Here is a 25,641-nt window from a genome sequence, read left to right as displayed (position 1 = left end):
AGGTCAGTACATAGATGTATCTGACACGAGGGAGCAGGTAACATGGAAACACGTCCTTAAAATGAAAAGGTGGCAAAGGAAAGAACTGGAATCATGAAAAGATATTGAATCAGGCATTTCCTGGTGGGTGACTGAGGATCCACTCCTTCTTTACAGATACTGCAGTGAGCTTCATTTAAAAGTGGGGAATGCATTTCTCTCCACCAAAGTTCAGGCTTCCCCCTACCCTACCTACCCCGTGCTTGGGAAGAAAGAAACCCCAACTTTGTCTAGTCTAAGCCCCGTTTTGGAACTGCATGGTTTATGTTTTAAATCATTAAGTACATATGAATGCAATAATTGGTATTTATTACAACAACATTTTGACACCCATCTGGTTACAGAGTTTCAAAAAATTCTTGTAGCGTTTTTTTTTCTTTGAAGAGCTTATTATTAAGTTTTGACATGAGGAAAAGAATATTTTCTTTTTATTTTTAAGATAAACTGCTAATGTTAAGGCAATAGCACCAAGATTATTTTGATTGCTGAGCAGTCACCAAAATGTGTTCGCACCCATGCCTTAATTAATCGAATGGAGACTATTATCTGCTTTATCACAATGTCTTGATTCATATCTTTTCAAAAACAGTATCACAGAACATGCACGGGATAGGCTAAGAGAAGCTTTCGGCTATCTAGCTGGAATTTTAAACATACACTACCTGATCTGAAAAACAGATACTAGCTAATTGAACTTGTAATAGTGTCATCTTAGCATGAATATGATGTGATTTTGGTTAGGAACAATTTTCCTCAAATCTGAAAAATTTGGAGGATTGAATTTGTCTCTAGAAGAGAATCAGACACACTGGCCTCGTCATGTCCTTGTGGGCTTATGCGAGACTGCACTTTTTAAACCAGTCGGTCGCTTTGGGGACACCAGGTTGAGAAGTCATTTTACTACTCTGCTCTCTCCCTGGGTTCCCTGGGAGCCTGACAGTGCCCAGGGCCACCTTCATGAGAGCTAAAAACATCACTGCCAGTTTCAGATCATTTTTTATTCCTTTGATAGTAACACTTCCCTTTGAAAACGTGCCAATTTATTCTCCCAAGGAAAAACGTATCTGGCCTATAATTAGTTGTGGTCCAAGCGAAGGATCAAAGGAAGGTGGAGAACTGGTAAACCTTATTTCACTTATGAAATCACCCACATGGTTCTTATTTCACTTCCCGGGGGTAGAACGGAGGGGTGCTGGGACTTCTTGCTAAGGAAAATGGAGAAGATTGATTTCCCATGTGGGAAGAAATGTCCACTCAATCCTCATGTCCTTCAAACCGCTCGTGTGGAAGCAGTGACATCGGTTTCAGGCAAAAAAATCCCTCCCGCATCCCTGACCTTCATATGAAGGAAGCAAAGAATGGCTCTGTACTGAGAATGCAGAGACACGACCGCCAAAATTTAATTGTGTGTGTGTCCCGAATCTTGCATTCCCCAATACTTCCTAGTCCTCAAAACACTCTACTGTATTTTGACTTTGGGAAGTGTCTACACAGGCAATTTACCTAGCCTGGCACAGATTTTCATTTAGTTCTGAACATACCATTGTAATATCCTGCTATTTACTGGCATGAGAAATAAGCTTTATAGCTTAATCAGCCTTGTGAAAATGTTTTGTTATGAAACAAAACCCCAAACCCAGTTCCTAGGTAGGCAGGCTTCTTTTATAGACTTGAATCAGACCAGAGATGGCTGGTCAGCCCATCTAAGAATTTTCATTGATAATTTGGGGATGAATAATTCCTAAAATCATGGTCCCTGCACTGAAAATGGGATAGAAATCCCCTTGTAAAATAATTAAGGAAGTAAAACAGTCCTCAAGTGTTCAGTGGGCGTTAGACAAATCTTTACTGCGTATATATAGCAAATGTCTTACAAACATGATGAACGCCAGAAATAAACAATATTGTCTCTGCATCATCAGCAAAATATGTCTAATTATCCATCTCCATCTCTGTTATATAGGATGCATAGAAATAAGCAATACATATCCATGCCAAGATCACTTAAATTTAAATGAGATCTAATGTGAACTGAATACACACTCAGCATCATATATAGCAGCCATCCATGACGGTGCCGAAAAAGTAGGCATTTGTGGGATGCCTAGAGGGATGTTAACTGGTAGATTTGGAACTTTGGGTAGGTTCACATTGGGTAGGTTCACATTGGGTAGGTTACTGGTTAAACTCCTGCGGAAGAAACAGACAGAAAGAAAAATACCATCACGGTGACAATGTAGATGTGGCAGAGGCACACAACAGTTGTAAATTAACCGGCGAAGTTCACGGAAGACAATGGAGAAGACTTGAGCGGCACGCGTTGGAAAGCAGGCTACAGACAGGAAGCTGGGTGTGACTCCGGACCCAGAGAGGAAATGATCAAAGCCAATGGGCAACTTAAAAGTGTGGAACCCGATGGAGTTCCTGGCTACAAGGATCTCATAACTGAAAGGTCTTTGAGAGAACTCTTCTGCTTCCAAGGCCACTGCTGAAAAGAGTCTAGAGCTTATCATGTAGTAAGAACTTGATTATCTGTGGGATTCTGGCCACGGCTGGAACTGGGGTGCCATGAGGCAGTTAAACTAATACAATAGGGAGGTACGAGAGAGGTCAAAGGGATACACTGTTATTGAGTAAGTTCTGGGGTTCATTCTGTAGTGTGGTGGAGCAAATATAAGTCACTGTGTGTTCCAAAGGAGAGGAGGGGAACACACTCACGGGAAAGGAAAGACCACAATGTAAGGGAATGGGTATACTCACTGCTCTACACGGAACATACATGAATACACACACCGTACTGCACCTCTTAAGTGTGTGCAAGCATAGCTGTCAATCCAAACTATTTTTAGACATTGTATACATGTATGAAATTCTCAAAGAATAAAGACATTTCAATACACAGAGCCTACCAAAGTACTCCCGAAGAACATAAACGGTGGAGTCCTTTGACTTTGTCTACTTCCATTTACAACTTAGAGTCAACAGAAGATTTCTTAAGTCAGATATTAGACACCAAAAGGGATGGGAAGACCCGCTGATTTGAATGCACGTGGAATGGTGATATGCAGAAATTGAATGCCTTCCAGCCGCTACTTCTAAAGACAGGAATTTGTACAAGGGGTGTCAGAATGAACGGTGAAGATGAAGAAATCATGTAGAACAAGGATTATCTCCCGGGAGTTTTATGGAACACTCAAGGAAAATGTACACTTTTTCCTTTCAAATTCAGACCTATCAAAATAGGGCTATGCTTCTACACAGAAAGGGATGCAGGGGAAAGGCAAAGAACCCCAGATTCAGGTCTTATGGAGAGCTCTTGGGCCAAAAATTGGTCCAAAATATCATTTAATATTATGGTAGCTGCCCCTGGAATTCAGGACAGCCAGGAATAATGCAAGATAGCAACTGTTGGGAAGGCTGAGCATACAATGGTGCTACTTTTTAAAAATACATATATGTGTACGGGTGTACATGCATGCAATTGGAAGTGTGTGTGTATGTGTGTATGTATGAGAGAGAGACAGAGAGATACAGACACAGAAGGAGAGACAGACACACAGAATGCATGCTTGTGTGGAGGCGAGTAGGCTCCCTTGGGTGTCATCCTCAAGAATGTTGTCCATCTCCTTTGAAACAAGCTCTCCCACTAGCCAGTCATGTCAGACTAGTTAGCCTGCAAAACCCAGGGACCACCTGTCCTCATATTCCCAGTTCTGGGGTTATAAGTGTGTGTTCTATGGTATCCAGTAATTTATGTGGGTCCCAGGGATTGAACTAAGGCCCTGAGCTTGTGGTACCCCTCCCTCTCCCCTCAGCAGAGATTTCACTTTTTCATATGTGTTCAATAAGTGTATGTGAAAATTTATTGAGCTGTGTATTTTTTCTACACAAATAGTTTAAAATGAGTCAAAGTCAATAAAATAGCAGTGTCACCTTTGATCAGTTCTTTGTTTTTAAATGAGGCTTGAAGTTTAATTGACTGATATAATAGAAGGGAAATAGATGGTTTATGGGAGAGAGAGAGAGAGAGAGAGAGAGAGAGAGAGAGAATGTTCAGAGATTCGAATCAAATCAACTACATTTCTTTGGAGGGTCTGTGTCATGTGCGGCTCCAAACACTGGCACTGTGCATCTTGCAGAGGCATTTGAAGGGTGTGCCACCCAGCCAAAGTCACTGGCATGATAGAGCCCAGCCTAGCTCCGCATCTGAGAGGAGCCTTCCTGTTTAAGTGGAATTGACAGTACTTTGGCAGAGGACTTGAGGTTCTCTTTTTGGATCTTGTGTGGAAGAGGGAAGTTTCGCCAAAGCAGCTCCGGGTGAGCTGTTTGCCTCGCAGGACTCCTGGAGGCCAGGCTGCCTCTGGGCTCACTCTGGGGCAGAGCTGGAGCAAAGTACCTAGACCTGGTTAATAGCTCGATGCCTGTCTCCCTCCAGAAATAAGTCATTCAAACGTTCTTCATGGCAAGTCAGCCCAGGAATATAAACTGAATACCCTAGATTGCAAAACTGCCAGCTTGCTGTCCTCTTCTTTCAGAAAGCTAGGTGTCTAAGGGATCTATCACTCCTTGTGTGGCCAGAGTGCCTTTTGTGAGGCTGCTCAGGAGAAAGCGAACTAAATATCGCTGTTAGGTAGAAGAAAAAAAATGGAACTTTTCCTTCCATGTGTCTCTGTTTAACTGGGAATCTGCCTTTGAATTCAGTCCCTGGTGGTTCTCAGCCTTACACACTGCCATGAAACAAATCCGCTGGCGATTTCCACTGAGACATGTGTACGCCTATATAAGCAAATGCGATCATTAGACGGCACACTCGCTGAATAATGATCAAGGAATTAGGAGATCTCAGAGATGGCAGCCTGGAAAGTTAAAATGTCAATTCCGAGCAAATTATAAGTAGCTAGAAATGAATAACATACCAACGTCTGCAAAAGCAACTTAATTTAAACATATTAGTGGATGGTGGGCACACACGGGAAGAGAGCTTCGTTTTGCATACAAAATAAAAAAATACTCATATTAATCAAAACATATTGTAAAATACAGCATTTTGGCTGTGAACTTGGGCTTAAATAGACACATTTCCTTCATGGCACATGTTATTAATGATTTAGTTCTTAAATGATCAAATATGACATTTCTGCTTTTATCAGAAAACAAAGCATATCCCTAACACTACTAATATTTCATCTGGGATATAAAAGGAGTAGCAATTAGAGGTAATTTCTGAGCATTGCGTCGCATACTTAAAGGAGAATTTTTCATAGCACTCAGTTATGATGTCAAGGCTCTGGGAACCATTGGCGGCTGTAACGAATCGTTATTTATAAAAAGAGGGCCCTCCAGTGACTACCGGACAACCAGCTAGTCATGGTTCTCTGTAAGAACTTTAAGTGTATATCTCTGGGTAGGACGAGAAGTGAGAACTGCAGTCTTAGTAACTGATAACGCATAAAACATTCACCTCTAATTCATGTAGGGACCTTGATGAAAAGGACTGCTTTCTTTTAGCTCCCATCTCTAGAACCTGAGAGCACAAAATTCTCATCTACTCTCTCTCACGTTCGTTTCGTGTTAGAGATGTGTGTGGCTCTCATTTCTACTGATGGCAGGGAATGTAGGTGGGGCCCTTTTCTTAGAATTGTTTCTAATCAAGACCGTTTCCATGCGGAAGGGATATGGTTACATCATCTCTCAAATATTTCTGCTTTCAGCTTATGGATGGGGGTAGATTTTTAGATACAGAACATGTTCTACTTTTATAAGCCATTTGTTGCATGAATATATGAAGTACATCTGTCTTTTCTTGGTGCTCTGTACACTGAAGTTTCTCTGTGTTTGTACTTAGGTCTAATCCTGCTTAGGGGTATGGGGTACCTTTTGATAATGTCTTAGAGTCCCAAACAATGTTTCCTATCCTGTTATTCATTATTACTCAGCACCAATTTCCTTCTCTATATATGCCACAAATATACTATTGATCTATCTGATCAATATACTGAATGTAGACATACCTTTTATATATATGAGTAAGATGGTTTATCACAACTTTGGGATTATTGAGCCCCATTGAGAACATATCACCTGCAGAATAAATCCCAAACTTCCTGGGATTTGAGAATCTCCCAAATGTCTGAGAGGTTTGACCCATCGTAGATAGCCCATACCAAATACTCAGCCTTGTTTTGGGGTACTCTGCTCCCCTGTATGTTTCTACTGGTGTCCATGGTCCTCCCGATGAGCCCTGCATCTTCTGAAATGCTACTCTACAAGTGATTTCCTTCCAGACCTCTTAGTGGGAACTGATCTCCCTAGGAGCTACATTTTCACACTCTTTATATGATTTGTACTCACATACTTTGGTAATAATTAAAGCCATTCTCGTATATATATGTGTATTGCTAGACCCAACTAGATATAACTTCCCAATCTGGGGACTGGGTTTTTTTTTTTTTCTCATTTCCATCTCCACAGTTCTACTTTTCTGTTGTATCCTTACAATTCCTGGCCTGTACAGGTTCACAGCATTTTGCTGAAACTGTTGTGCCAGGCTCTACTCTGTTCTAGATGCAGGGGAGGGAGAGGAGAGAATATGGAGTTGTGTGTGGACATGCACAATCATACTACCAAGAATCCTAGCAATGGAAGCTTTTGTGTTACCAAAACCTTTGTTTCATCCACAAGGACACCAAGTCTTGGGAGAGTCAACTGAAGAAGGATCTTAATTCAGAGACATTGATGACTCACAGTGTTTTGGAAAGTTTCTGGCTCAGGACTTCTTTTAACAAATTTATTATGGTTATGGTTATGAGTGTGTTTCCCCATGTGCCAAGCAATGCACCTGGGGATCACAGAATAACTTCGTGGGAACTGGTTCTCTTTCTCCACCTCTCACAGGATCTGGCAGACAAGCTTTCTAGGCTTCCACAGACCATGCCTTTTCCTTCTGAGTTGTTGAGCCTAGAGTCAGGGGTTCTAGACTCAGTAATACTTGTATGTATGATAGCTGGCCACACACAAGCTGCTGAAGTGTCTCTTGGATACTGTTTGTTGCCATCAAATCTCCATCAGTTTGGGAAAGAGTGTTAGTTGAAAGGTATTTTTTAATTTGTACATCTCAGACCCAGAGGAGGAACTTGTATTGTAAGTACCTGGAAATCAGAATTCATAGCCCTTTTAATTAATTAATTAATTAATTAATTAATTTTTGGTTTTTCGAGATAGGGTTTCTCTGTAGCTTTGGAGCCTGTCCTGGAACTCATTCTTGTAGACCAGGCTGGCCTCGCATTCACAAAGATCCACCTGCCTCTGCCTCCCGAGTGAGTGCTGGGATTAAAGGCATGTACCACCACTGCCCGGCCTTCATAGTCCTTTCTAAGAAGCAGTTTTTGCTTCTGCTCTCCTAAGTCTCCCTAACCTCTGACACAGGAGATCATGAAGTCAAGGAAGGATTCTGTGCTTTCAGGAGAATCCAAGCAGTGACAGAGGGGTCATCCACACACTGACAAGAATTTCTTGGTTTTTACTAGTCTAGAAGAGGCCTCTATGGCATGTTAGGAATGAGTTCCCACCTCCTAGCTGGGTGAGATATTGCCTACTTATGTGCAGGGACCAAACCCCACATTCAGGGCTGCCAGAAGACCTGCAAACTACTTGGCCAACTCAGGTCAGTGGTCCTATGGCATGCCTAGATGGATGCTCGGGAAAGGGTTATGGCTTGAGGGGGGGTCTACTGAACACTTGGGCCTGTATTGAGAAACAGTCTTTGGCTGCAGCTGGAAGCTGTGCCATGGGATTCTCCACCGGTGCACAGAGGATAATGGAACAAGATACAGGCCCACTTATCTCCCAGAGATGGAAAGCCACTTTTCAAGGTAAACGAACATGGGACTTAGCTACTTACATAGTCTACCAAATAATCTCTGTTCCATTAAGCCCAAATAATTGCCGATTCATTTTTTCTTTACAGGGCAATAGTTTGATACAAGGAAACACACAAGATGCTTACTAATTTTCATATATTTTCTCTTTATCTTTTTTATTCATTGTGTATGCACATCCCTGCATGTATGTGTGGGTGCACATATACGAATGTGTGTGCATGTGTGTGTTAGAGTCATGTGGCAGATACAGAAACCGAGAAAACTAAAGTACTGGACAACCTAAATTTACCCAAGTGAGTTCCTAGTTGGGGGGGAAGCCTGATGATTTTTTTTTTCTTTTGGCTTTGTTTCTCAAGACAGGGTTTCTCTGTGTAACAGTTCTGGCTGCCCTAGAACTCCCTTTGTAGACCAGGCTGGCCTCAAACTTGGAGAGATCTGCCTGCCTCTAACTCCGGAGTGCCGGGATTAAAGACGTGCGCCACCACACCCTGGCTCCGAAAGAGTTTTTTTTTGTTGTTGTTGTTTTTGGCAAAATTAAGGATGAGGGAAGGCCCTCTGCAGGTGGTCAGGGGAGCTCCTCACTTGTTCTCTTGGCACTGTTAGAGGAGCAGGGGGCTAAGTCTCTCTTGGTATAACCACATCCCAGTCTACTTTTTATCCTCCCTGCCATGTTGCGCCTCAGAACTTCCATACAATATCCGTACTGTCTAACAATCCGTTCATGTGTGTGTGATTACAAAGAATATTAAGTTAGCTTGGCCTTTTCAAATAGATCCACGTACTCTGAAAGGCATGTACTCTTTGATACGAACTGAATAAACCACAAACTAACAATAGCACAATTTGGACAGCCCAACATTTACTTCCTGCCCTCTCACCTCCTCCCCACAGCCACATCCACCCCGTCCAGATTCCCAGGTATGGATGTGGGGATTCATGACACTTACTCTTTTGAAAGTTTCAGACTTTTAAATTATGGATCCGTGAGTTCAACTTCATCAGTTAAAAAAAAATCCCCAACAAAACATTCCCAGACTACGACTCCAATTGTGAAAGCGATTCTGATTCTATCTTTACTGCTGGTCGTACTAAGAACACTGAATGCTTCCAAAGGAATAGCAGTCATATGTTTGGCTTCTGAAGAAGCTAACAGATTATAAAATGACTTTAGTGACATTTTCACAGGAATTCATGACAAGTCTCAGACCCCCGGTAGGAACTTTTTAAAGTATCACTTTTAACGTTGAGAAAACAAGTTCCTAGAAGTCAAACCCTTGCCTTCCTGCTAGGGTGAGGCCCCAGATCCGAGGCTCTTTAGGAACCAATGGTGGTTATCATTTCCCTCCTCTGTGTGTTGGCAGTAGTACCTTCCACATTTAAACCCAACCAAGGAAATGTTATTTCAAGATCATTGCTATTTTCAAAACATGAATATCACTCATTTAAGCCTTTTCCTCTTCACGGCTTCTTTCCCAAAGCACAATGGCCTTGAATATTATGATCAGTAAATAAACAGATACCCCCTCACGAGCGTCTTAGCCCCTTAAGGATCAAGTTTTTAAACTCCCGAGTTAAAAGTCAACAGACCCAATACCTTTCTTTGCTTTTAAACCAAGAGCTATGGGCTATTGACCTGCTTTAGTTTGGGCAAATAAAAAGCAATACTCTTGGGAATTAGCTATAGAAAGGGACAGGGGAAACTGTGTCAGTCAGGGTTGCCTAGAGATTGATAGTAGAGGGGGTTACTCTGTAAACCTGCTACAGAAAAGGATTCTATACGGAGAAAACTCCCTTGAGTTCTTATCAGGGTTTCCTGAAAATGCTAGCACATACCCCTGTTTTGTTCCAGGTTGCCACGTCTCTGAGATGTAAAGGGTTACAGATAATAAAACCATTTCTTAAAGAAAGGTAGAGAGGGGAAGAGCCCAAACTACTGGAGTGTAACAGGGCAAAGGCAGTGCTGAGCTTTACCAGAGATTTTTGAACCGTATCACAAAGCCTCCATCAAGGCTGTCTTTTCCCGGGATATTTGGGACTAGTTCTTGGCAGTTGGCAGAGGTGGTACTGGCTCTACCAGACTCACTCAAAAACTGAGACTGCCCAGCGGCTAACAACACACAGGATCCCCATGATTTGTCCTGAGGTATATGTAACCAATAAAAACTAGCATATTATGGTCAGTGCTTCCCTCCTCCTGGGGACCTTATGAAAAACACTGTGGGAAATGGCATTTGGGTAAGATAAACAGGAAGAATAAATACCAGACCCATGGTTACATCCCTCACTTCTTCTGTATCTTTTGTGACACCAAGGTTCCCATTCATAAAACACACTTCTCAGTCTTCTCTCTGTCCCATTCAGGCAGGGAAGCCATGAGTACCATACTAAGAAACGAAACAAAGCTTGCTCTCCATTCGAACTAACAATGATAGTCCTATGACACCATCAATCCATTTCGTATGGCCCTGCAGCCATTTGTACCCAAATTCCGATGGTATTAAAAGAGGTTTCCTTACTTGACTGGTTCCCATGACTCCCGCTCAAAGCCCCTGTGGATGGATTGTGCAATTGAGGACTCCATCAGATCCACATATCTAACAACAAGTGGGGCAAACAGGTCCTGCAGGTGCTTGTGAAATTTTCCATTGCACAAATTATCTAGAACAGACAAGCAAAACCATTGTCAGCACCACAGTGCCTTTGTCCATGTACAGCGCACACAGAGAATATTGTCCTCGACACTGAACACCCTGCTGCTAAGGAAACTGGAAGAAACAGGAGCAGCATCGGAACTCAGGCTTGAGTCTAGAGGAAGGGAAATGCGCCTCAAAGTCACGTGACTGTTTGTGCACTCTTATGAAAAGTAACACCCCACAGCATTGGTAAACGTTTTATCTTACCCCTCTTTTACCTCCTCAGCACCAGGAAGAAAAAAACATTCCTTGCCACCTCCCCTTCTTCCTCAGACTCCGGGAAGAAGGACTGACTGTCATATGGCTGTCAATGCTGCAAGGTACTGAAGTGCTTGCCCTGTGAGCTTGCTAGAGGCACCTTTTTTTTTTTTTTTTTAGGAAGTAGCCACTGATAAAAACTGAAAAGCTAAGGAGGTTAAGCTAACTAATATGTTTGAGAGTAAATAAAACACAAGGAATGGATACCTCTTCTCACATAGAGTGTGGGTTCTTCTGATCAAAACAGGCAAGAGAACTGCTATCCACAGTTAAGCCTGTGTGTGTATGTGGCATGGTGTGTGTACTTGTGTGTGTAGTGTGGTATGTTGTGGAATGGTGTGGTGTGTGTGTGTGTGGTATGTATGTGTGTGGTATGTATGTGTATGCTGTTTGTGCTGTGTATGAGTGTGGTGTGTGCGGGTGGTGTGTATGTGTGGGTGGTATTGTGTGTATGTGTGTGTGTGGAGTGTGGTGTGTATGTGTATGGAGTATGTACGTGTGTGTATGTGTTAGTATTGTGATGTGTATGTGTATATGGGTGAGTGGTATGTAGTATGCATTTGTGTGGTGTGTGAAGTGTGTGTAGTGTGGTGTTTGTGTTTGTGTGTGTAGTGTGGTGTCATAGGGTGTGGTGTGTGTATATGTATGTATTTGTTTGGTATGTATGTGTGTTGTGTATGTATGTGGAGTGTGTATGTGTGGGTGGTGTATGTGTATGTGTGGAGTGTGGTGTGTAAGTAAGTGTAAGGAGTATGTACATGTGTGGGTATGTGTGTAGTGTGTGTGCTGTGGATGTGGATGGGTGGTATGGAGTATGCATTTGTGTGGTGTTTGAAGTATGTGGTGTGTGTGTGTGTGTGTATAACAATAAAACAAGGAGGAGCTTTGTCTAACTCATAGTCTATGTGGAATAAAGACATCTTAGCAACAAGTTTATCTGCACGCTAGTCAGGAAAAGCCAATGGTCCAGGATGATACATACAGTCTGTACGGAGAAAGTCATTCAGCAGCTGGAACAGTGGGAAACTGTCCCACGAGTCTGGGGGTTGCACCTCTAAGGCTGCATCCATGTCCACCGCAAAGAGCGACAGGAACGTCTCCGCATGCTCCACCATTAAGTCTGACCACCACGCAAAGGCCTTTGAAATGTGGCAGAGAAACAACAGAGAGGCAATGAGTATCTCTGTGGGATGAAGGTGTGTGTGTGCCAACCCTCACTGCTCAAGACTGGCTGTGCATCCAGCGGAGGGGGGGGGGTGCTCATTTTATTGTAAAGAGAACAGCAGTTTGGATGTGAGTGGGCCCCTCAGCGTCCCAGGCGCTACCCTGTAGCAAGCCTTGCTCTTGACCCAGAGGTCAGAGAACACCACCGTAGGGCTGCCAGACGGGGAACTTCTGCTCAATTTACAATAACTCAGTAGGCTTGGGTCATGCTCTGTCATTGCTGCTGGCTGGTTCTTGCTCTAAGGTGTAGAGGTCGGGAGTTTCTTCACTGCGTTTATGGGTTTTCTGCTGGTCTAACTTGAAAATTCACAGTTATTATTCCGTCACATTTCCATATCTGGGAATGAGCTGTCTATGGTCTCATCCAAACCCAGGGATTCCTGTTTCCCTATGCACTAAAACATTACCTCTCTATCAGACTAAGTGAAAGCAAACCATTATTAGAATTACTACATAACTATTGGATAAAAAAGTCTATCTCAGAAAGGAGCCTTTGATTTTCATTTCTGGTCTAGAGGAAGAATCAGGATTAACCTAGGAGAACACAGAATAAGGTTAGGACTTATTTTCGGGGCTTAGACACATATGTACATTGAAAACCAAAAAATATCAGTGAAGTAACTCATTTTCATGCACATGGGTCCTTGAAAATCATTGTGCAGGGTCTCAGGGGGTCACATTCGCATCAGCTTGGGCCCGATGTGAATGCACTTCAAAGGCATGCATGCATGTAGGCTAATCATTTCTGGCAGGGGGCATGCAGCATGAGTGGTGGTGTCAACAGGCCCTGATTCGCTGGTTTCAAAGAGAGCAGGAAAACAAACATTGCCAGCCTCTTCTTGTCCCCCACCTCCCCTACTCAGTGCCGTAAAGTATTCACACTGAAAACACTTTCCGGAGCATTCACCAAAAAAAAAAAAAAAAGATGGGAAGGCATTTGGGAATATGAAATATGATAATGGAAGTAGTTCTCTACATGGAAGGGTTTGTTCAATGGCCAAGCTCTTCTGTGATTTATTCCTTATTGGAGGGGTATTCTAACAGCCACTAGGAGGCAGAACAGAGGGGCTATCTCTCTTCTTTCAAGAGAGTCCACTTTACTTACTTCTCCTTTATCAACATGTGGCTGGTTTGCAAATTAAATGGAAAAAATCAAGTCATGTATGGTTCTTTAAGGATGGTTTGGCTGGAACTAGACCCCTGCTGTTTCCACTGTAATGGACAGTAAAATCCCCACTGGTTCAGAGCATGCGAGGGGGACGCTGGTCTGTGAGCCAAAGGCTCAAACTGTTGGATTTTCTAGCAAGAGATGTTTTATGGCTTTTGAACACAGCCTGTAATTGGGCACTAAAGTAAGTGGCATTCATGGGATCTCCAATGGCACAAGAAAGTATCAGAATGCTTAAATTTCCCCCAATTTCTAAATAACTGTTGATAAACTGGCTTGTTAGTTAAATAGACATGAGACTTAACTTTAGGGCCAAGGATGGAAAAAAGAATTGCATGCCTCTAATGTACAAGAAAAGAAAGACTTCACAATTTTCTTAGGGTTTTGATATTATGCTAAATATTTTACTTAGGGGAAATGAAAAGAGCCATAGGTACAACTGAGTCATCAGAGGTTCTGAGTGTTCGGGCTTGAACAAAGAAGCTTTATTGTAGCTTCACCAATTGGAGACGAGAGCCCTGGGACCAAGTCCAGCAGAGGAAGAAATCCTCCCCTCCTCCCTCAACAGAGTGTCTCAACCGCCTGTCATTTAGGCAGACAGGGCATGCTGGAACTTGCTGGCGTCCTGGCCACAGCCTGACCCTACAGAGAGCCTACTCTTCCCTCCACAATCAAGATATCTGTAAATATTACAAGGGCACAGAGGATGCTGGCTGGCTGGCTGGCTGGTACTTAGTGTTTAGTTGGTTGATCAATCTCCAGAGTATGGCCAAGAAGATAGGATGGGGAGAATGTATTATGTTCCTGGGTACATCTTTGTTCTAAGATGACAGGGAAGACCAAATTGAACCAAAACCCAGTCAAATGCATGAAACTAAAAAGTGTTTAACCCATCTTCAGATAAGGTTCTTATGCTTTCAATTTTATAAACTTACAAACAAGAGACAACTAGGAACACAGTATCTCTCCTTTGTAGAGAACCGAGTCCTATGCAATTTGTTACTGAGTAACTCTTAGTTTCTGCAACAATATCACATGGGCTGGATACATTGGGAGCCTACAAAAACCAGTGGTATCACTACGGAAGCTGGCACCGTGAATGAGGAGATTTTAAATTAGGGGGTTGGAAAGAAGTGAAAGCCAAGGTCTTTCTTTGTAGCACTTTGTAATAAACTTGACTCTCTAAGAAGTAGGTAAAGAGTCAGGCTAGGATAGCAATAACTAAACAGTTAAGTGGTAATCCTAATCAAATGGAAAGTCTGCATGGCTGGACTGAGCAAAAACTAGACTTTATTTTAAGCCTGCTCTTATAGGTGAAGAACCACATTTGCACACCAAGTCATGTGTGTTCACCGGCACCTAAGGTCTCAGTAAACCTTTTCTGTAAACCACATGGAGTTGCACATCTGGATTGCAAATACTTACCCATGCCCTTTATCACTCAAAGACAAAAGCTGTATGCTTCAGGGCATACAGTTCACTACACTGAACACACTACATATATTCCACACACAAACTAACATGTATATATGTACCCTTCTGTGCACCACAATACATATATACATATACATACGTATACATAGAGAGAGATTAGGAAGGGGGAGTACATGAAGATATAATTTGTGTGTCTGTGAGTAGGCCAGGTTCTGAGAAGAAAAATCTGTTGCATCTGAGAGCAAAATGTGGCAATGGCTTCCACATCCAGCGAGTGTGAAGAGTAAAGAAAGGATTGCACCCTTGTCTGATAACTTTTTCCCCTTTGGGACATTTACTCTATTATGCTGGAACTTAAAACAGCTTTAGAGAAGATCGGGGGAAGGGATTAAAAACTGACACAGATTTGTGAGGTATGCACAAATATTTTGGTCATAGTGGTTAGATTCATGTTTACAGTTTAGTGCTTTGTTATTATTGTTATTAGTGTAAAACCTTGGTGAGTACCCGGAGAGACAGTGTGTTCTGGGCAAACAAATCTTCATTTGTTCAAAAAGGAAAACTCTGTACAATGTACATATATATCAAATCGACCTTTTCCAGTACACTCGATTCACCTGGCTATACACAGGGATTTCCACCCCCCCCCCACACCACCCCCGGGCAGCTTTTGTAAGTGGCCAATGCTCTAGAACTCTCTCCAGAGATTCCAGTCAGTGGGACTGGAGCCAGAAACAAGAATTCAAATTTCCGCAAGCTGCTTTAGGTATTCTTGTCTGTATATGGAAACTGAGAACGGGTGGGGTGCCTTCCAAGACCAGTCCACTCTCCTTCCCACACAGGTCTCCAGTTCTCAGGCATTCGGCACCTCTCACCTAGGTTTCATCTTTTTATTTTATTTTATTTTGTTTACTTTTTAATAAGCAGATACTTTGATTTCTTGGGATTTTTTTCTTAATATAAAAAGAGTTTAACTTCGTAGAGTGCTTATCAGGTGCTGGGCACTGTATCTGATGCCTCACTGAATGTCCCCGTCCATCTTACCAGCCGTCACGTGACTCGGCTAAGTAACGAGCGCTCCAGTCACATGATGGAACAGCTGCAGGCAGAACTCAAGCCCAATCTGCTCCAACTAGATTCTGCGCTCTGGCTGTTGTACATGCCGGCCTTCACGGCCCAGGGAATTTTATTTCTCATTGTTCCTCAAGGAACACTAAGTTCCTTGGCTCAGGGCTCAGCACATAGGAGAAGTCCGATTAAGAAAAGAGATCTCCTGATGGGGAAAAACGGCTGATTTTTGGGATATAATCCTGTTTGTTTACTAAAATAGTTTTGATCTTCAGAACTTTAAAATATGCTGAGGGTCTTAGTACTAATTTCAAAACACAGTGTTGAGAACAAGATTGAGGCTGCCATATTTATTTGCCCTGCACGACTTCCAAATGTGCAAATGGACAGTTCTTATGATAGTGATTATTAAGATGACGGACACACACACACAAAACCTTTTTGGAAATGTAAAAAGAAGTATCTTCTTTGGAATGTGGGCTTAAAATTTTTTTTTTTTTTTGCAGTGCTGGGATATTAAGTTTTCTTTGGTGCCTCTTTGGTGCAGCCGAGGAACATATGGATTCTTTGTGATCTGGGAGTAGCCTTAGAAAGTAGCTTGGTTACCAATCAAGTATGTCTGCCATTTTCTTCTTCTGTTATTCACTTAAGTACAAGCGCCTGGGAGAAAACATCCTCTTCACATCCGTGGCTTCACAAACACAGAGACGTGGGCAAACCTTTACCACTCAACCCAGGAAAGGCAGGCCAGAGTCCCTCAAGTCCCTGGAGATATTTTGAAGACACCCAGATAGAAGAAACTTATCATCGCTTGAACCCCCCAACCCCGATCTAAAAAAATATAAAAATAGGTGGAAGAGAAAAAAAAACCCAACCCAAGTTCATTGAATGTGTCTGCAAGTTACTTTTAGGTTTGTATGACTGGGACCCCTTTTTCATCCTGGATGTGTCCATTGCTAAGTGCTGTATGGGTTAGTGACACCCACTCACGGGGTCTTCCCCTTGTACGGAGGGTCTGCCGGGAATGCAGGATTCTTCGACACTCTCTCTATATATAAATACTGTATATATGACTCACGTACAGACAGCTGTAGAGGAAGGTTAGTATCGCTCCACGGAGCTACTGACTACTAAGCTTGGAATTCTTCTTCTGTAATAAAGGTAAATACAGACGGACATAGGAAACTATGACAGGCCAGGGACAGAATCAAGGCAGGTGGGAGGCGTGTGTCGGGATGTAACTGCAGTCCTCATAGGTCTATCGATTGCTTCATGCACGCACAAGGGGTTCACCCCACATTTACCCTGCCGTGGGTGGGCACCCAGGTCACAAGCAGTCCACTGGAAGTTGCCGTTACATTCCTTGGGTCAGTGTTAGAAAAGCAGGAGCACCAGGGAAATCCCATTAGAAGACATGGTACTAGAAGGGCATGCACAGAGCATGGCAGCAGTGGCCCGTTCATTCAGTTCAATCACGTACCTCTTTCCCCTGCCACGATCAGCCAAGATTGACCGGAACAGTAGAGAAACAGGGAGGAAATTTCAATATGCAATCAGCATTAATTGGGATTAGTTGAGTTTACAGTTTATGATAGATCAGTTTTTTTCTTAGTCATAGGAAAGGTCGTTTTAGGTCCCTGGGCAATCACTTTTACAGCCTGTCCTTCCCTCCCCTTTCTGTAAATAGGGATGTGGAGGAAGGGGGAGAATTAGTGTAATTTTAAAACCAGGTTACATGGAGAGAGGTGACTTTAAAGTTCAAATTTGGAACGGTTTTCGGAGTGGAATCCTTAAGGTCCTCCCTGGAAGTGCTGGGGCGTTTACGTCCTTATAGGTTTGCCATGTAAGTTGGTCTTGGGGTCCTTTGGATTATAATTCAAAGTCATTTTAATAGCGGTTTGTAAAAACACAATGAAGGAAGCTCTGCTTCTCTGGGTCTGCGTCACGGAAGCGACGAACCAAACAACGTGGACTTATCGTTTTTGTCGCTGTGCTCAGCGACCCAGGCACTCTAACGTTAAAAATGGAAAAGTACTATACGAGGAGAGTATTATACAGAGAAAAACTCAAAAAAAAAAGAAAAAGAAAGAAAGAAAGAAAATGACCTGCGGTCTACACACCAAAGAACCAATCGAAACAACACTTCTAGCAACGAAAACAACCACGGAAGACCAAAAAGTGTTCTTCGTGTGTGGATAATGGATCTGTGCATGCCGGATGCCACCGGCCCGTAAGGTTACACTCACCTCAGTCACGGGTTCAGAGAAACATCTGAAAACTTAGGCTGAAAGGCACACCATTTACCACCTCTCCGTCATTCAGACAACCATCTAAAGAGGCCTCCTTCCAAAGCTTCTACCTTTGCTCAGGTTAGGAGCCCCCATCAAAAGGAAAGGGAAGTTAATGGCTCTCATTCACAACCAGGTGGGAGGAGTCAGCGCTGGAACCTCAGCTAGGGGACACCAGGCCTGCTCACCTCTGCGTGATGCTCGTCGTTTTGTTGAAGCACTTCAATGACTAGTTCAGCAAGACGGATTGTGTCTTCGAGCTTTTTGGCAGGAGTGATTAAGCGGCCTACATTTTCTGGAGTATAAGAATTTGTGGTAAGATTCAACGAAAGCAGCAGGCTAGTTTTGTGGCCAACAGAACTAGTGGGTGAGAAATTCTGAATGGTTATCATTTTTTTTTCAAAAAAAAGTTTCATGCAAATGTTAAATGAGCAAACCAGAAAGCAACCTTGTTGTCATAATGATACACTTAGCAAAGCAGTGCTCCAGCTTCCGGGTTGCAGACGAAGCTAAATGACGTCTAGGACAGCCCGTGTCAATTCAGTGACATCTGTACAGACATTCTTTAAAGACAGTATACATCAACTACCCCCTCTTCCTCTCTACACTGCTCTGCCTACCATCGAGGGGCAACAGATTGCAGGTTTGGTGTTGATTGGTGCTGTGTTTGTTCCCTGTGCGGGTCAACAGCAGTTCCATAGGGCCGCACTGACTTTCACTGCAGGTCTGCAGATTGACTGGGCACTGCATGGTGCATGTTGGAATTGAACATTCCAAGGCCTCTGTGTTTCTAGTCACCCAGGGAAAAGATGGAAAGCAAAAGCAACCATTTCTGAGTGCTTATAAAGAAGGCAGGAGAGAATCACTAAAAGAGTATGGGGAACAGGCTGGTGCTGGTGGTGTGTGTCCATGGCTGCTGCAACCAATGTTTTAACAGGGAAGTTGCAACAATGTATTCACTTTGCTTTGTTTTTTTTTTTTTTTTTTTTTTTGTTGTTGTTGTTGTTGATTGTGAGTTCACAGAATTGTTTTCCACAAGCTCAAAAAGGAAGGGAACTCTTGCTTTAGCTGCATCCTGCTCAGAGCTGAGTCCATGCTGAGTACAGCACCATCTCTTTGCTGAATCTGCCGAGTCTGGATGTCAGAATATGCCTTCTTAAATATAGTTTCCTTGCACTCTTTTCTCCCCCTTTGTGGTACTGGGGGCTGAACCCTAGGCCTTACATATGCTAGGCAACTTTCCTACTATTGAATTACATCCTTAGTGATAAGTAGAATTTCTTGATACTTCCTACAAACTTGTTTTTGGAGTGGGTGTATTTAAATATAAGGCTAAGAAGTGGCTAATGAAACAAGATAGGCATTTCTTAGGTGGCACACGTCATTAATATTTAGAATTTAAAAATGGAAAACAAACTCAGTAAAACACCGTTCAAAAGGAAATGTTTTATCCACTGGGAGTTAGGACGGCAAACTGGACAAAGTAAGATGATTTGAAAGTTTCAGTTCAACTAGGTAACTGTAGGTGTGGAGATGTGCTTTCTGCATGTGGTCAATAGAATCATCTCTCTCTCTGCCATACCCAAGTGGAAAGCTGGCTGGAATTAGCTAGAGCTTTGGAGGTGGGAGTTCTGGGGAATGTTAGTTGGCAGCTAGGGAAAGGACAGCCGACACCCAGTAAACAGATTAGGGAGCTTAGGGTGACAGCTTACAGCCTGGTCTAGGGCAAAAATACTTGAAGAAAAAAAATGAGAGGCAAGATTGACTTCTGTGTTTTGGGGACACCTGACCTATCTGTAATTTTTCTTAGTAGATGATCAGAATTTCATTAATAGACTTTCAGGCATTTCTACAAACATACTGTGTATATATGTTTGGGTAATATGTGTAGAGTGAGACACTTGCATTTTGATGGCAAATATGTGCAGGTGACTTTTTATTAGCTTACAATCACATTTACACATCAATTTGCAAGTCCCTCAGCCTATGCTTATTACCCATCCAATACATACATCCACATACATACATCACATATGTACACACATTTTCCGATAACCAGACAAGCCTGCACAGTATACAGATCTGCAGGAAATCCCACTTGGACCACATCTTTGAAATCTCTCACTTCCAAAACAGAGAGCATTGTTCTTTTGGATGGGACACTCGGCAAATCTAGGGGAATTCTGGTTGTATACGACATTGGAGGCGGAAATCAAATAATTTCCGCAAGTGTTTTTATCATTCGCAATTTTATTTTTTTACATTTTGAGAAATACAAGATGCTTAAGCGAGGACTGCCTGAAGATTTGCTTTATTTTTTTTTTAATGCAAGACTTTTAGATTGACTACATTAAACGGCAATAGATACACATATATGTACATGTGCATGCAGTCATTCTTTGTGTGTGTACATGTACACAGGTATGTGTATGCCTGATGTGTATTATATATACAGACAGTATGTTTAATAAAACCTTGTGCAATTTGGCTTGGACATACAACCACTGAAGTAAGTGGGTTAGGAGCCTTTAATCTAGAAGACTTGACTGCCAATTAACCCATGTAGCCCGACTTGCATTTATTGTGAATTAGTTGTGACTCCATTATCTGTAGCTTAAGCCACTCTACTGAGACACAGCAACTGTTCTTCTACTCATTTGAACAGCTGATTTGCTAACTACACGGCAAAAACTCTACTAGGCATGGATGCTGTCAGATGTCTGTCTTTAAAGAAAACACTGCGTGAAAACCCTCAGCAACCCCAGTGGCCAAGGAGTTTGTGTTTTGAAGTGAGTCTGGTCTTTGGCCACTTCTGCTGTCACGAAACATCCTGTGACAATGCCTACCCGACCCAGTTTCGCAGTAGCTGGAGCACTGGTGGAAAGAACTGAACACACAGTATACTAAGGAAACATTTCATACAACGGAATCGAAGCTCATAACAGAGAAAACAAAACTGTCATGCAGAATGTTAGGCAACACCGATGTTATTTTGTGCTGACATTGAGATTTGAAAATGTTGCATATGTCAGACAGAGCTAGACAAAAAAAAAATGTGGACATTTGGGAATAAATGCTCTCTTCCAAGTATCTCAAAACCTACAACATCACACTTGAGAGCCCAAGCCTCAGCTTAGTGTTCCAAACTGAAACAGGATTTCAAGAATGAACAGAAAAGCCGACTAAACTAGAAAGCTGCTGGGAGACAGGACAATAGAAGTTTACAGTACTTGGTATTGGCTTAGGCATGCCTTTGAGCCTCTGATATAGCATTCTGTTCTGCAAGCGCATGAGTAAAAGATGAGGCTCGGGAACTGGCTGGGGAGCTGTTCAGGTAAGTGGAGAGAGACAAAAAAAAAGAAGACAAAAAAAGCAAAGAGACAAAGTGACTTCACAGAGAGTGACAAGTGAGACAACGAACTCTGAAAAGAACAAATCAGGCAGCAAACACCACCAACAGCCATGGGAGACGTTGCTTCCTCGGCATCACCTCAGTGTCCTGGAGGTGTGACAGGATTTGACAAGGACTCTTACCAGCATCTCAGTACCACCCCTACCCAGACACTCAGAGGTTGAATGCAAACACCGGATGCTCCAGCGAGATGGGAAAACATGAATGAGTTGCTGCATCATGGCCCGGAAGAAGATGTCCTTTTTGCATTTTGAACAACGCTCACAAAGTCATGAACCGACTCTCCCCTTCACACGACCAGAGACAGAGTGTGGGGCACGGGTTGTTGAAAATGTGGATTCTCATCCTTCATCGGCTACTCACTTTTTAACTAATTTAACCTCTGTGATCGTGTTTCTTCTCATACGGAAGACACAGAATTAAGAATGTCCCTCTGTGTGTCCGACAGGGTTGCTGAGAGGAACAAATCAAACAAGGCATGGGCTAGATCTCCCTCAAGTCTGAAGTGCCTACAAATGGTCATTGTTAACCTCCAAATTGTGAGGACAGACCGAAGTTAATTGCTTTGCAAAAGCAGATAAAAGGCCACTATTAGTTCAAGTGAGCTAGGGAATATTCGTGCTCCCTTTGTGGAATTTCAACACGGGAAAATCTGTCATTTAGGGGGCAAATGTGTGGTATCTGATTGTTTCCAGCTCATTTAATTATTTTCAATTTGGAATTCTCGTGGCTTTTATATTGTGGGTTGAATCATATATAAAAACTTGCCAGCTTATCGAATATGTTACTCGCTATTCCAAATGTTAGAAGACTGTAATCAGCACTTGACCCATCTGTCATGTGGTTTACAATCTCAGCTCTGCAAACACCCTGCGACAATAGTCTCTCTTTCCACACAAGCACCGAGCACCGCAGCGTCCACAGTTCTCTCTCTTTAACGAGTGTCTCCTTCACCGTGGACCTGCTTCTTTCGAAAAGGTCTGGGTCAGCAAGTGATCTGCGCAGAGAGAGGGGCACAACCCTTCGCCAACTTTTATTCCGGTTTTGCCTGAGTTTTCAACTGGGGAAACGAATTTTACCAAGGTATAGAGGAATGACATCCTGGTGACATCAATAAAGAAAAGGAGAAGGTCACTGCACTCTGGCAAAGCTGCCTACTGAAAGCAAGACTTGTGCGGTCCTGAGCTCGTCTTGTTTTGACCGTCTCAGTGTTTTGAGCATACAACTAAAAATAATCTTTATCATTTTCTCTTGTTTTAATTTCCAGGGCAGATTGTGTGTCCACGGAATTTGTAGAAATCATTTTTAAATGATAGCTATCTAAAGGGAGGCTGGTCCTTTCGTTATTTTAAAGAAGCACTCGGCTAACAGCATTTTCTAACGTTGGGGACCACTCTGTCACACACCCACATGGCTCTTGTCATGAATATTTACTACCACAGTGTGTAATTCTCACGGAAACTCCTTGCTTGTTTGCGCCTAGGTAACTGATTTTGTGTATCAGAATGCAGGATCTGAGGCTCAGTACAGCATGGAACAGTCAGGGGTTGATCAATAACCCGAGAGGCATCAGACACATGTTTCAGCTCAATGAGTCCTGGGGAAGAACTCATAAATGGATTTCCTCCTGCCAACTGTCTGTCCCGAATTCTTACAGTAAGGTTTGCCACCACAGAAAAACAAACTCCCTATTTTTTTTTCCTCACAGAGCAAAACAAAAATACCATACCTTGGTTTCCAACTTCATTTACCCAATTACCATTGCTCATGTTTACACAATTAATTCCACTTGGCTTCCAGAAAGAGAGCTAAATGTGACTGCAGAAAAAAAAGGAGAGAGAGAGAGAGAGAGAGAGAGAGAGAGAGAGAGAGAGAGAGAGAGAGAGAATTCCTCTGCATGCATAGCTAAAGCCAAGGAAGAGAAGCATCCAGGAGTGAGAGACACTCCAATTAGCCCTGAAATAACCTGACCATCTCTGGTTCCAGCAAGCTAACTGCCAGCCTTTGCAATATCACATGACGGATGGAAAACCCACGTAGTACCAAGTTCCAGCCATTGGTGTGTGGAGGAAGATACCAGAGTTGTAGCATGCTTTACTGAAAACACTAGCCTGCAGATAGTTGCTATAATCCGGGGGAGTGGGAAGGAGATGAAAGTCATTAATCAGACATACTATGTTTTGCAAGGTACTCTGCATCCTTGTAATAATGGGTATACAAACTAAAGACTGCAGGGCCCGAGAACACTATTTCTGTAGTGACACTGCCTATTATGAAACTCCCTTAATCCTCCTCAGAAGAGTCCATCTTTTAACTGGTATGTTAGCAAAGACTGATAGGTGAACGAAGAATCATTTTCTCTGTTCTTTCATTGGTGCCGTCTTTGTCTCGATCCCATAAGGACTAGGTGGCTTGGCCTATGTAGTCTCTCTCTAAGAGACCGAGTTTATTTCCCTCTTGCACCAGATCCTGTGCCCACACTCTAACCAAAGGATGGACATGCACCTCAGCTCTCACTATTTCTATTTTAGGCCTTTAGGCCAACAAGTAATGTTAATATGACTTCTATAGTGCAAGCATCTGAACTTGTTATGCTGTTCAGACATAAAAACCTCCAAGATGTCACTTCATTGAGAAGTATGTCATCACATGCCCCAGCAATATAAAGCCTTCATAACCAAGGCCTGCTTCCTTGAACACAGCCCTCCCCGTGTAGCTGTGACCTTGAATAAGGGTTACTTACATGGACATGTCTGTTTCTTTCTAGACTTCTGGATTTCTAGAGCCTACAGTGTGGCCTGGTACAGGAGAGATCCTTAGATAATGGTGGGAAGAATGGATCAGCAGATCCTGCCCTATACACTACTTTCAAGGAGAAACGCACATTGTGGTTTTTAAGTGCACATGGAAACTATACAGCAAATTGGCCTGCCTCCCAAAGGCAGGTCCTTTAGCTAATTTACTAATCTGAAATTCCTGGGAGCAAAAAAATGTAGCTGAATTATAAACCAGAGAGTAATCTCAGGTATTTTGATGCAGCTAAAAAGAATTCAAGGGCTGGAGAGATGGCTCAGTAAGTAAGAGCACTGACTGTTCTTCTAGAGGTTATGAGTTCAGTTCCCAGCAACCATATGGTGGCTTACAACCATCCATAATGAAATCTGGTGCCCTCTTCTGGCCTGTAGGCAGACATGCAGGTAGAATACTGTGTACATAAAAAATAAATAAAATCTTAAAAAAAAATTAAGCTGGGCAGTAGTGGTGCACACCTTTAATCCCACCACTTGGAAGGCAGAAAGAGGCAGGTGAATCTTTTGATTTTTTGTAGACCAGTTTAAGGCCAGACTGGTCTACAGAGCAAGTGCCAGGACAGCTAGGACTGTTAAACAGAGAAACTCTGTCTTGAAAAATAAACAGAAAAATTTACGATAGTTAAATTTAAATTTAGTTATATCCCAAGGGAAGAAATACTGCTTTAGTGATACAGATTTTTTTTTTTTTAATTCAAGTCAGACTTTGTTGTCATGTGTAAGCTGTTGTTCCTCAGAAAAATGAGCTTAGTTCTGGAAGAAGATGCCTATTGTTTTTGTACATGTAATAACTTTCTTAAAGAAATGGCTTCTCCTCCATCCCATGTGTTCTTGATGGGAAAATCAAATAAGGGAGCCCACAGAGTTGTTACGTGAGCCTAGCATGGGTGCCCATTATAGCTATTATGGCCCGCAGATGACCATGTGACCTAAGATGAGCCCATGATAGTCACTTCTGAATTTCCCTACAGATGCCTGGAGAGGAGAGCTGTGTCTTCTATGGTCAGCAGCTAGGCTAATAGTGTTGGGCTACTTGCTATTATCTGTGGCCATGTCTCTCTTCAGAGCTGTACACCACCACAAGTCACGTGAAAACATTCTATCAGCAGTTAGAGATAGGAACATATACTCCATCTCCTCATCCCTGTGCCCATTTCCTTCAAAGTTTTCCCAGCTACACTAGCAAACAAAAGTTCTTTTTCTTGCTTCTTATTTCAGTTTTTAAAAATAATTATTTGCTCTAGGAAGAATGTGGATTTAGTGATACTGTTAAGGACCTGTTAAGATTCCCTTAGCATCCACGTACATAGTCACAACCTTCTTGGGCAGCATCTTGGAGAATGCGGGAGGGGAGACAGTTAACAGAT

General features: G+C 42.6%; 1 protein-coding gene across 1 annotated transcript in view; it reads right to left on the bottom strand.

Moving 5' to 3' along the window:
- Nucleotides 1-25,641, bottom strand: part of Cadps (calcium dependent secretion activator) — a 441,394-nt gene that overhangs the window by 86,819 nt on the left and 328,934 nt on the right. The window contains 5 exon segments of the mRNA XM_042056041.1: nucleotides 2,083-2,229; nucleotides 10,436-10,577; nucleotides 11,853-12,009; nucleotides 13,200-13,220; nucleotides 18,241-18,347. Coding sequence (XP_041911975.1) covers nucleotides 2,083-2,229; nucleotides 10,436-10,577; nucleotides 11,853-12,009; nucleotides 13,200-13,220; nucleotides 18,241-18,347 — 574 coding nt within the window.

The sequence above is a fragment of the Arvicola amphibius genome, chromosome 12, assembly GCF_903992535.2.
Source record: "Arvicola amphibius chromosome 12, mArvAmp1.2, whole genome shotgun sequence".
Taxonomy (NCBI): domain Eukaryota; kingdom Metazoa; phylum Chordata; class Mammalia; order Rodentia; family Cricetidae; genus Arvicola; species Arvicola amphibius.
The sequence above is the reverse complement of the archived record's forward strand: the minus strand, read 5'-3'. Positions and strand labels throughout refer to the sequence as shown.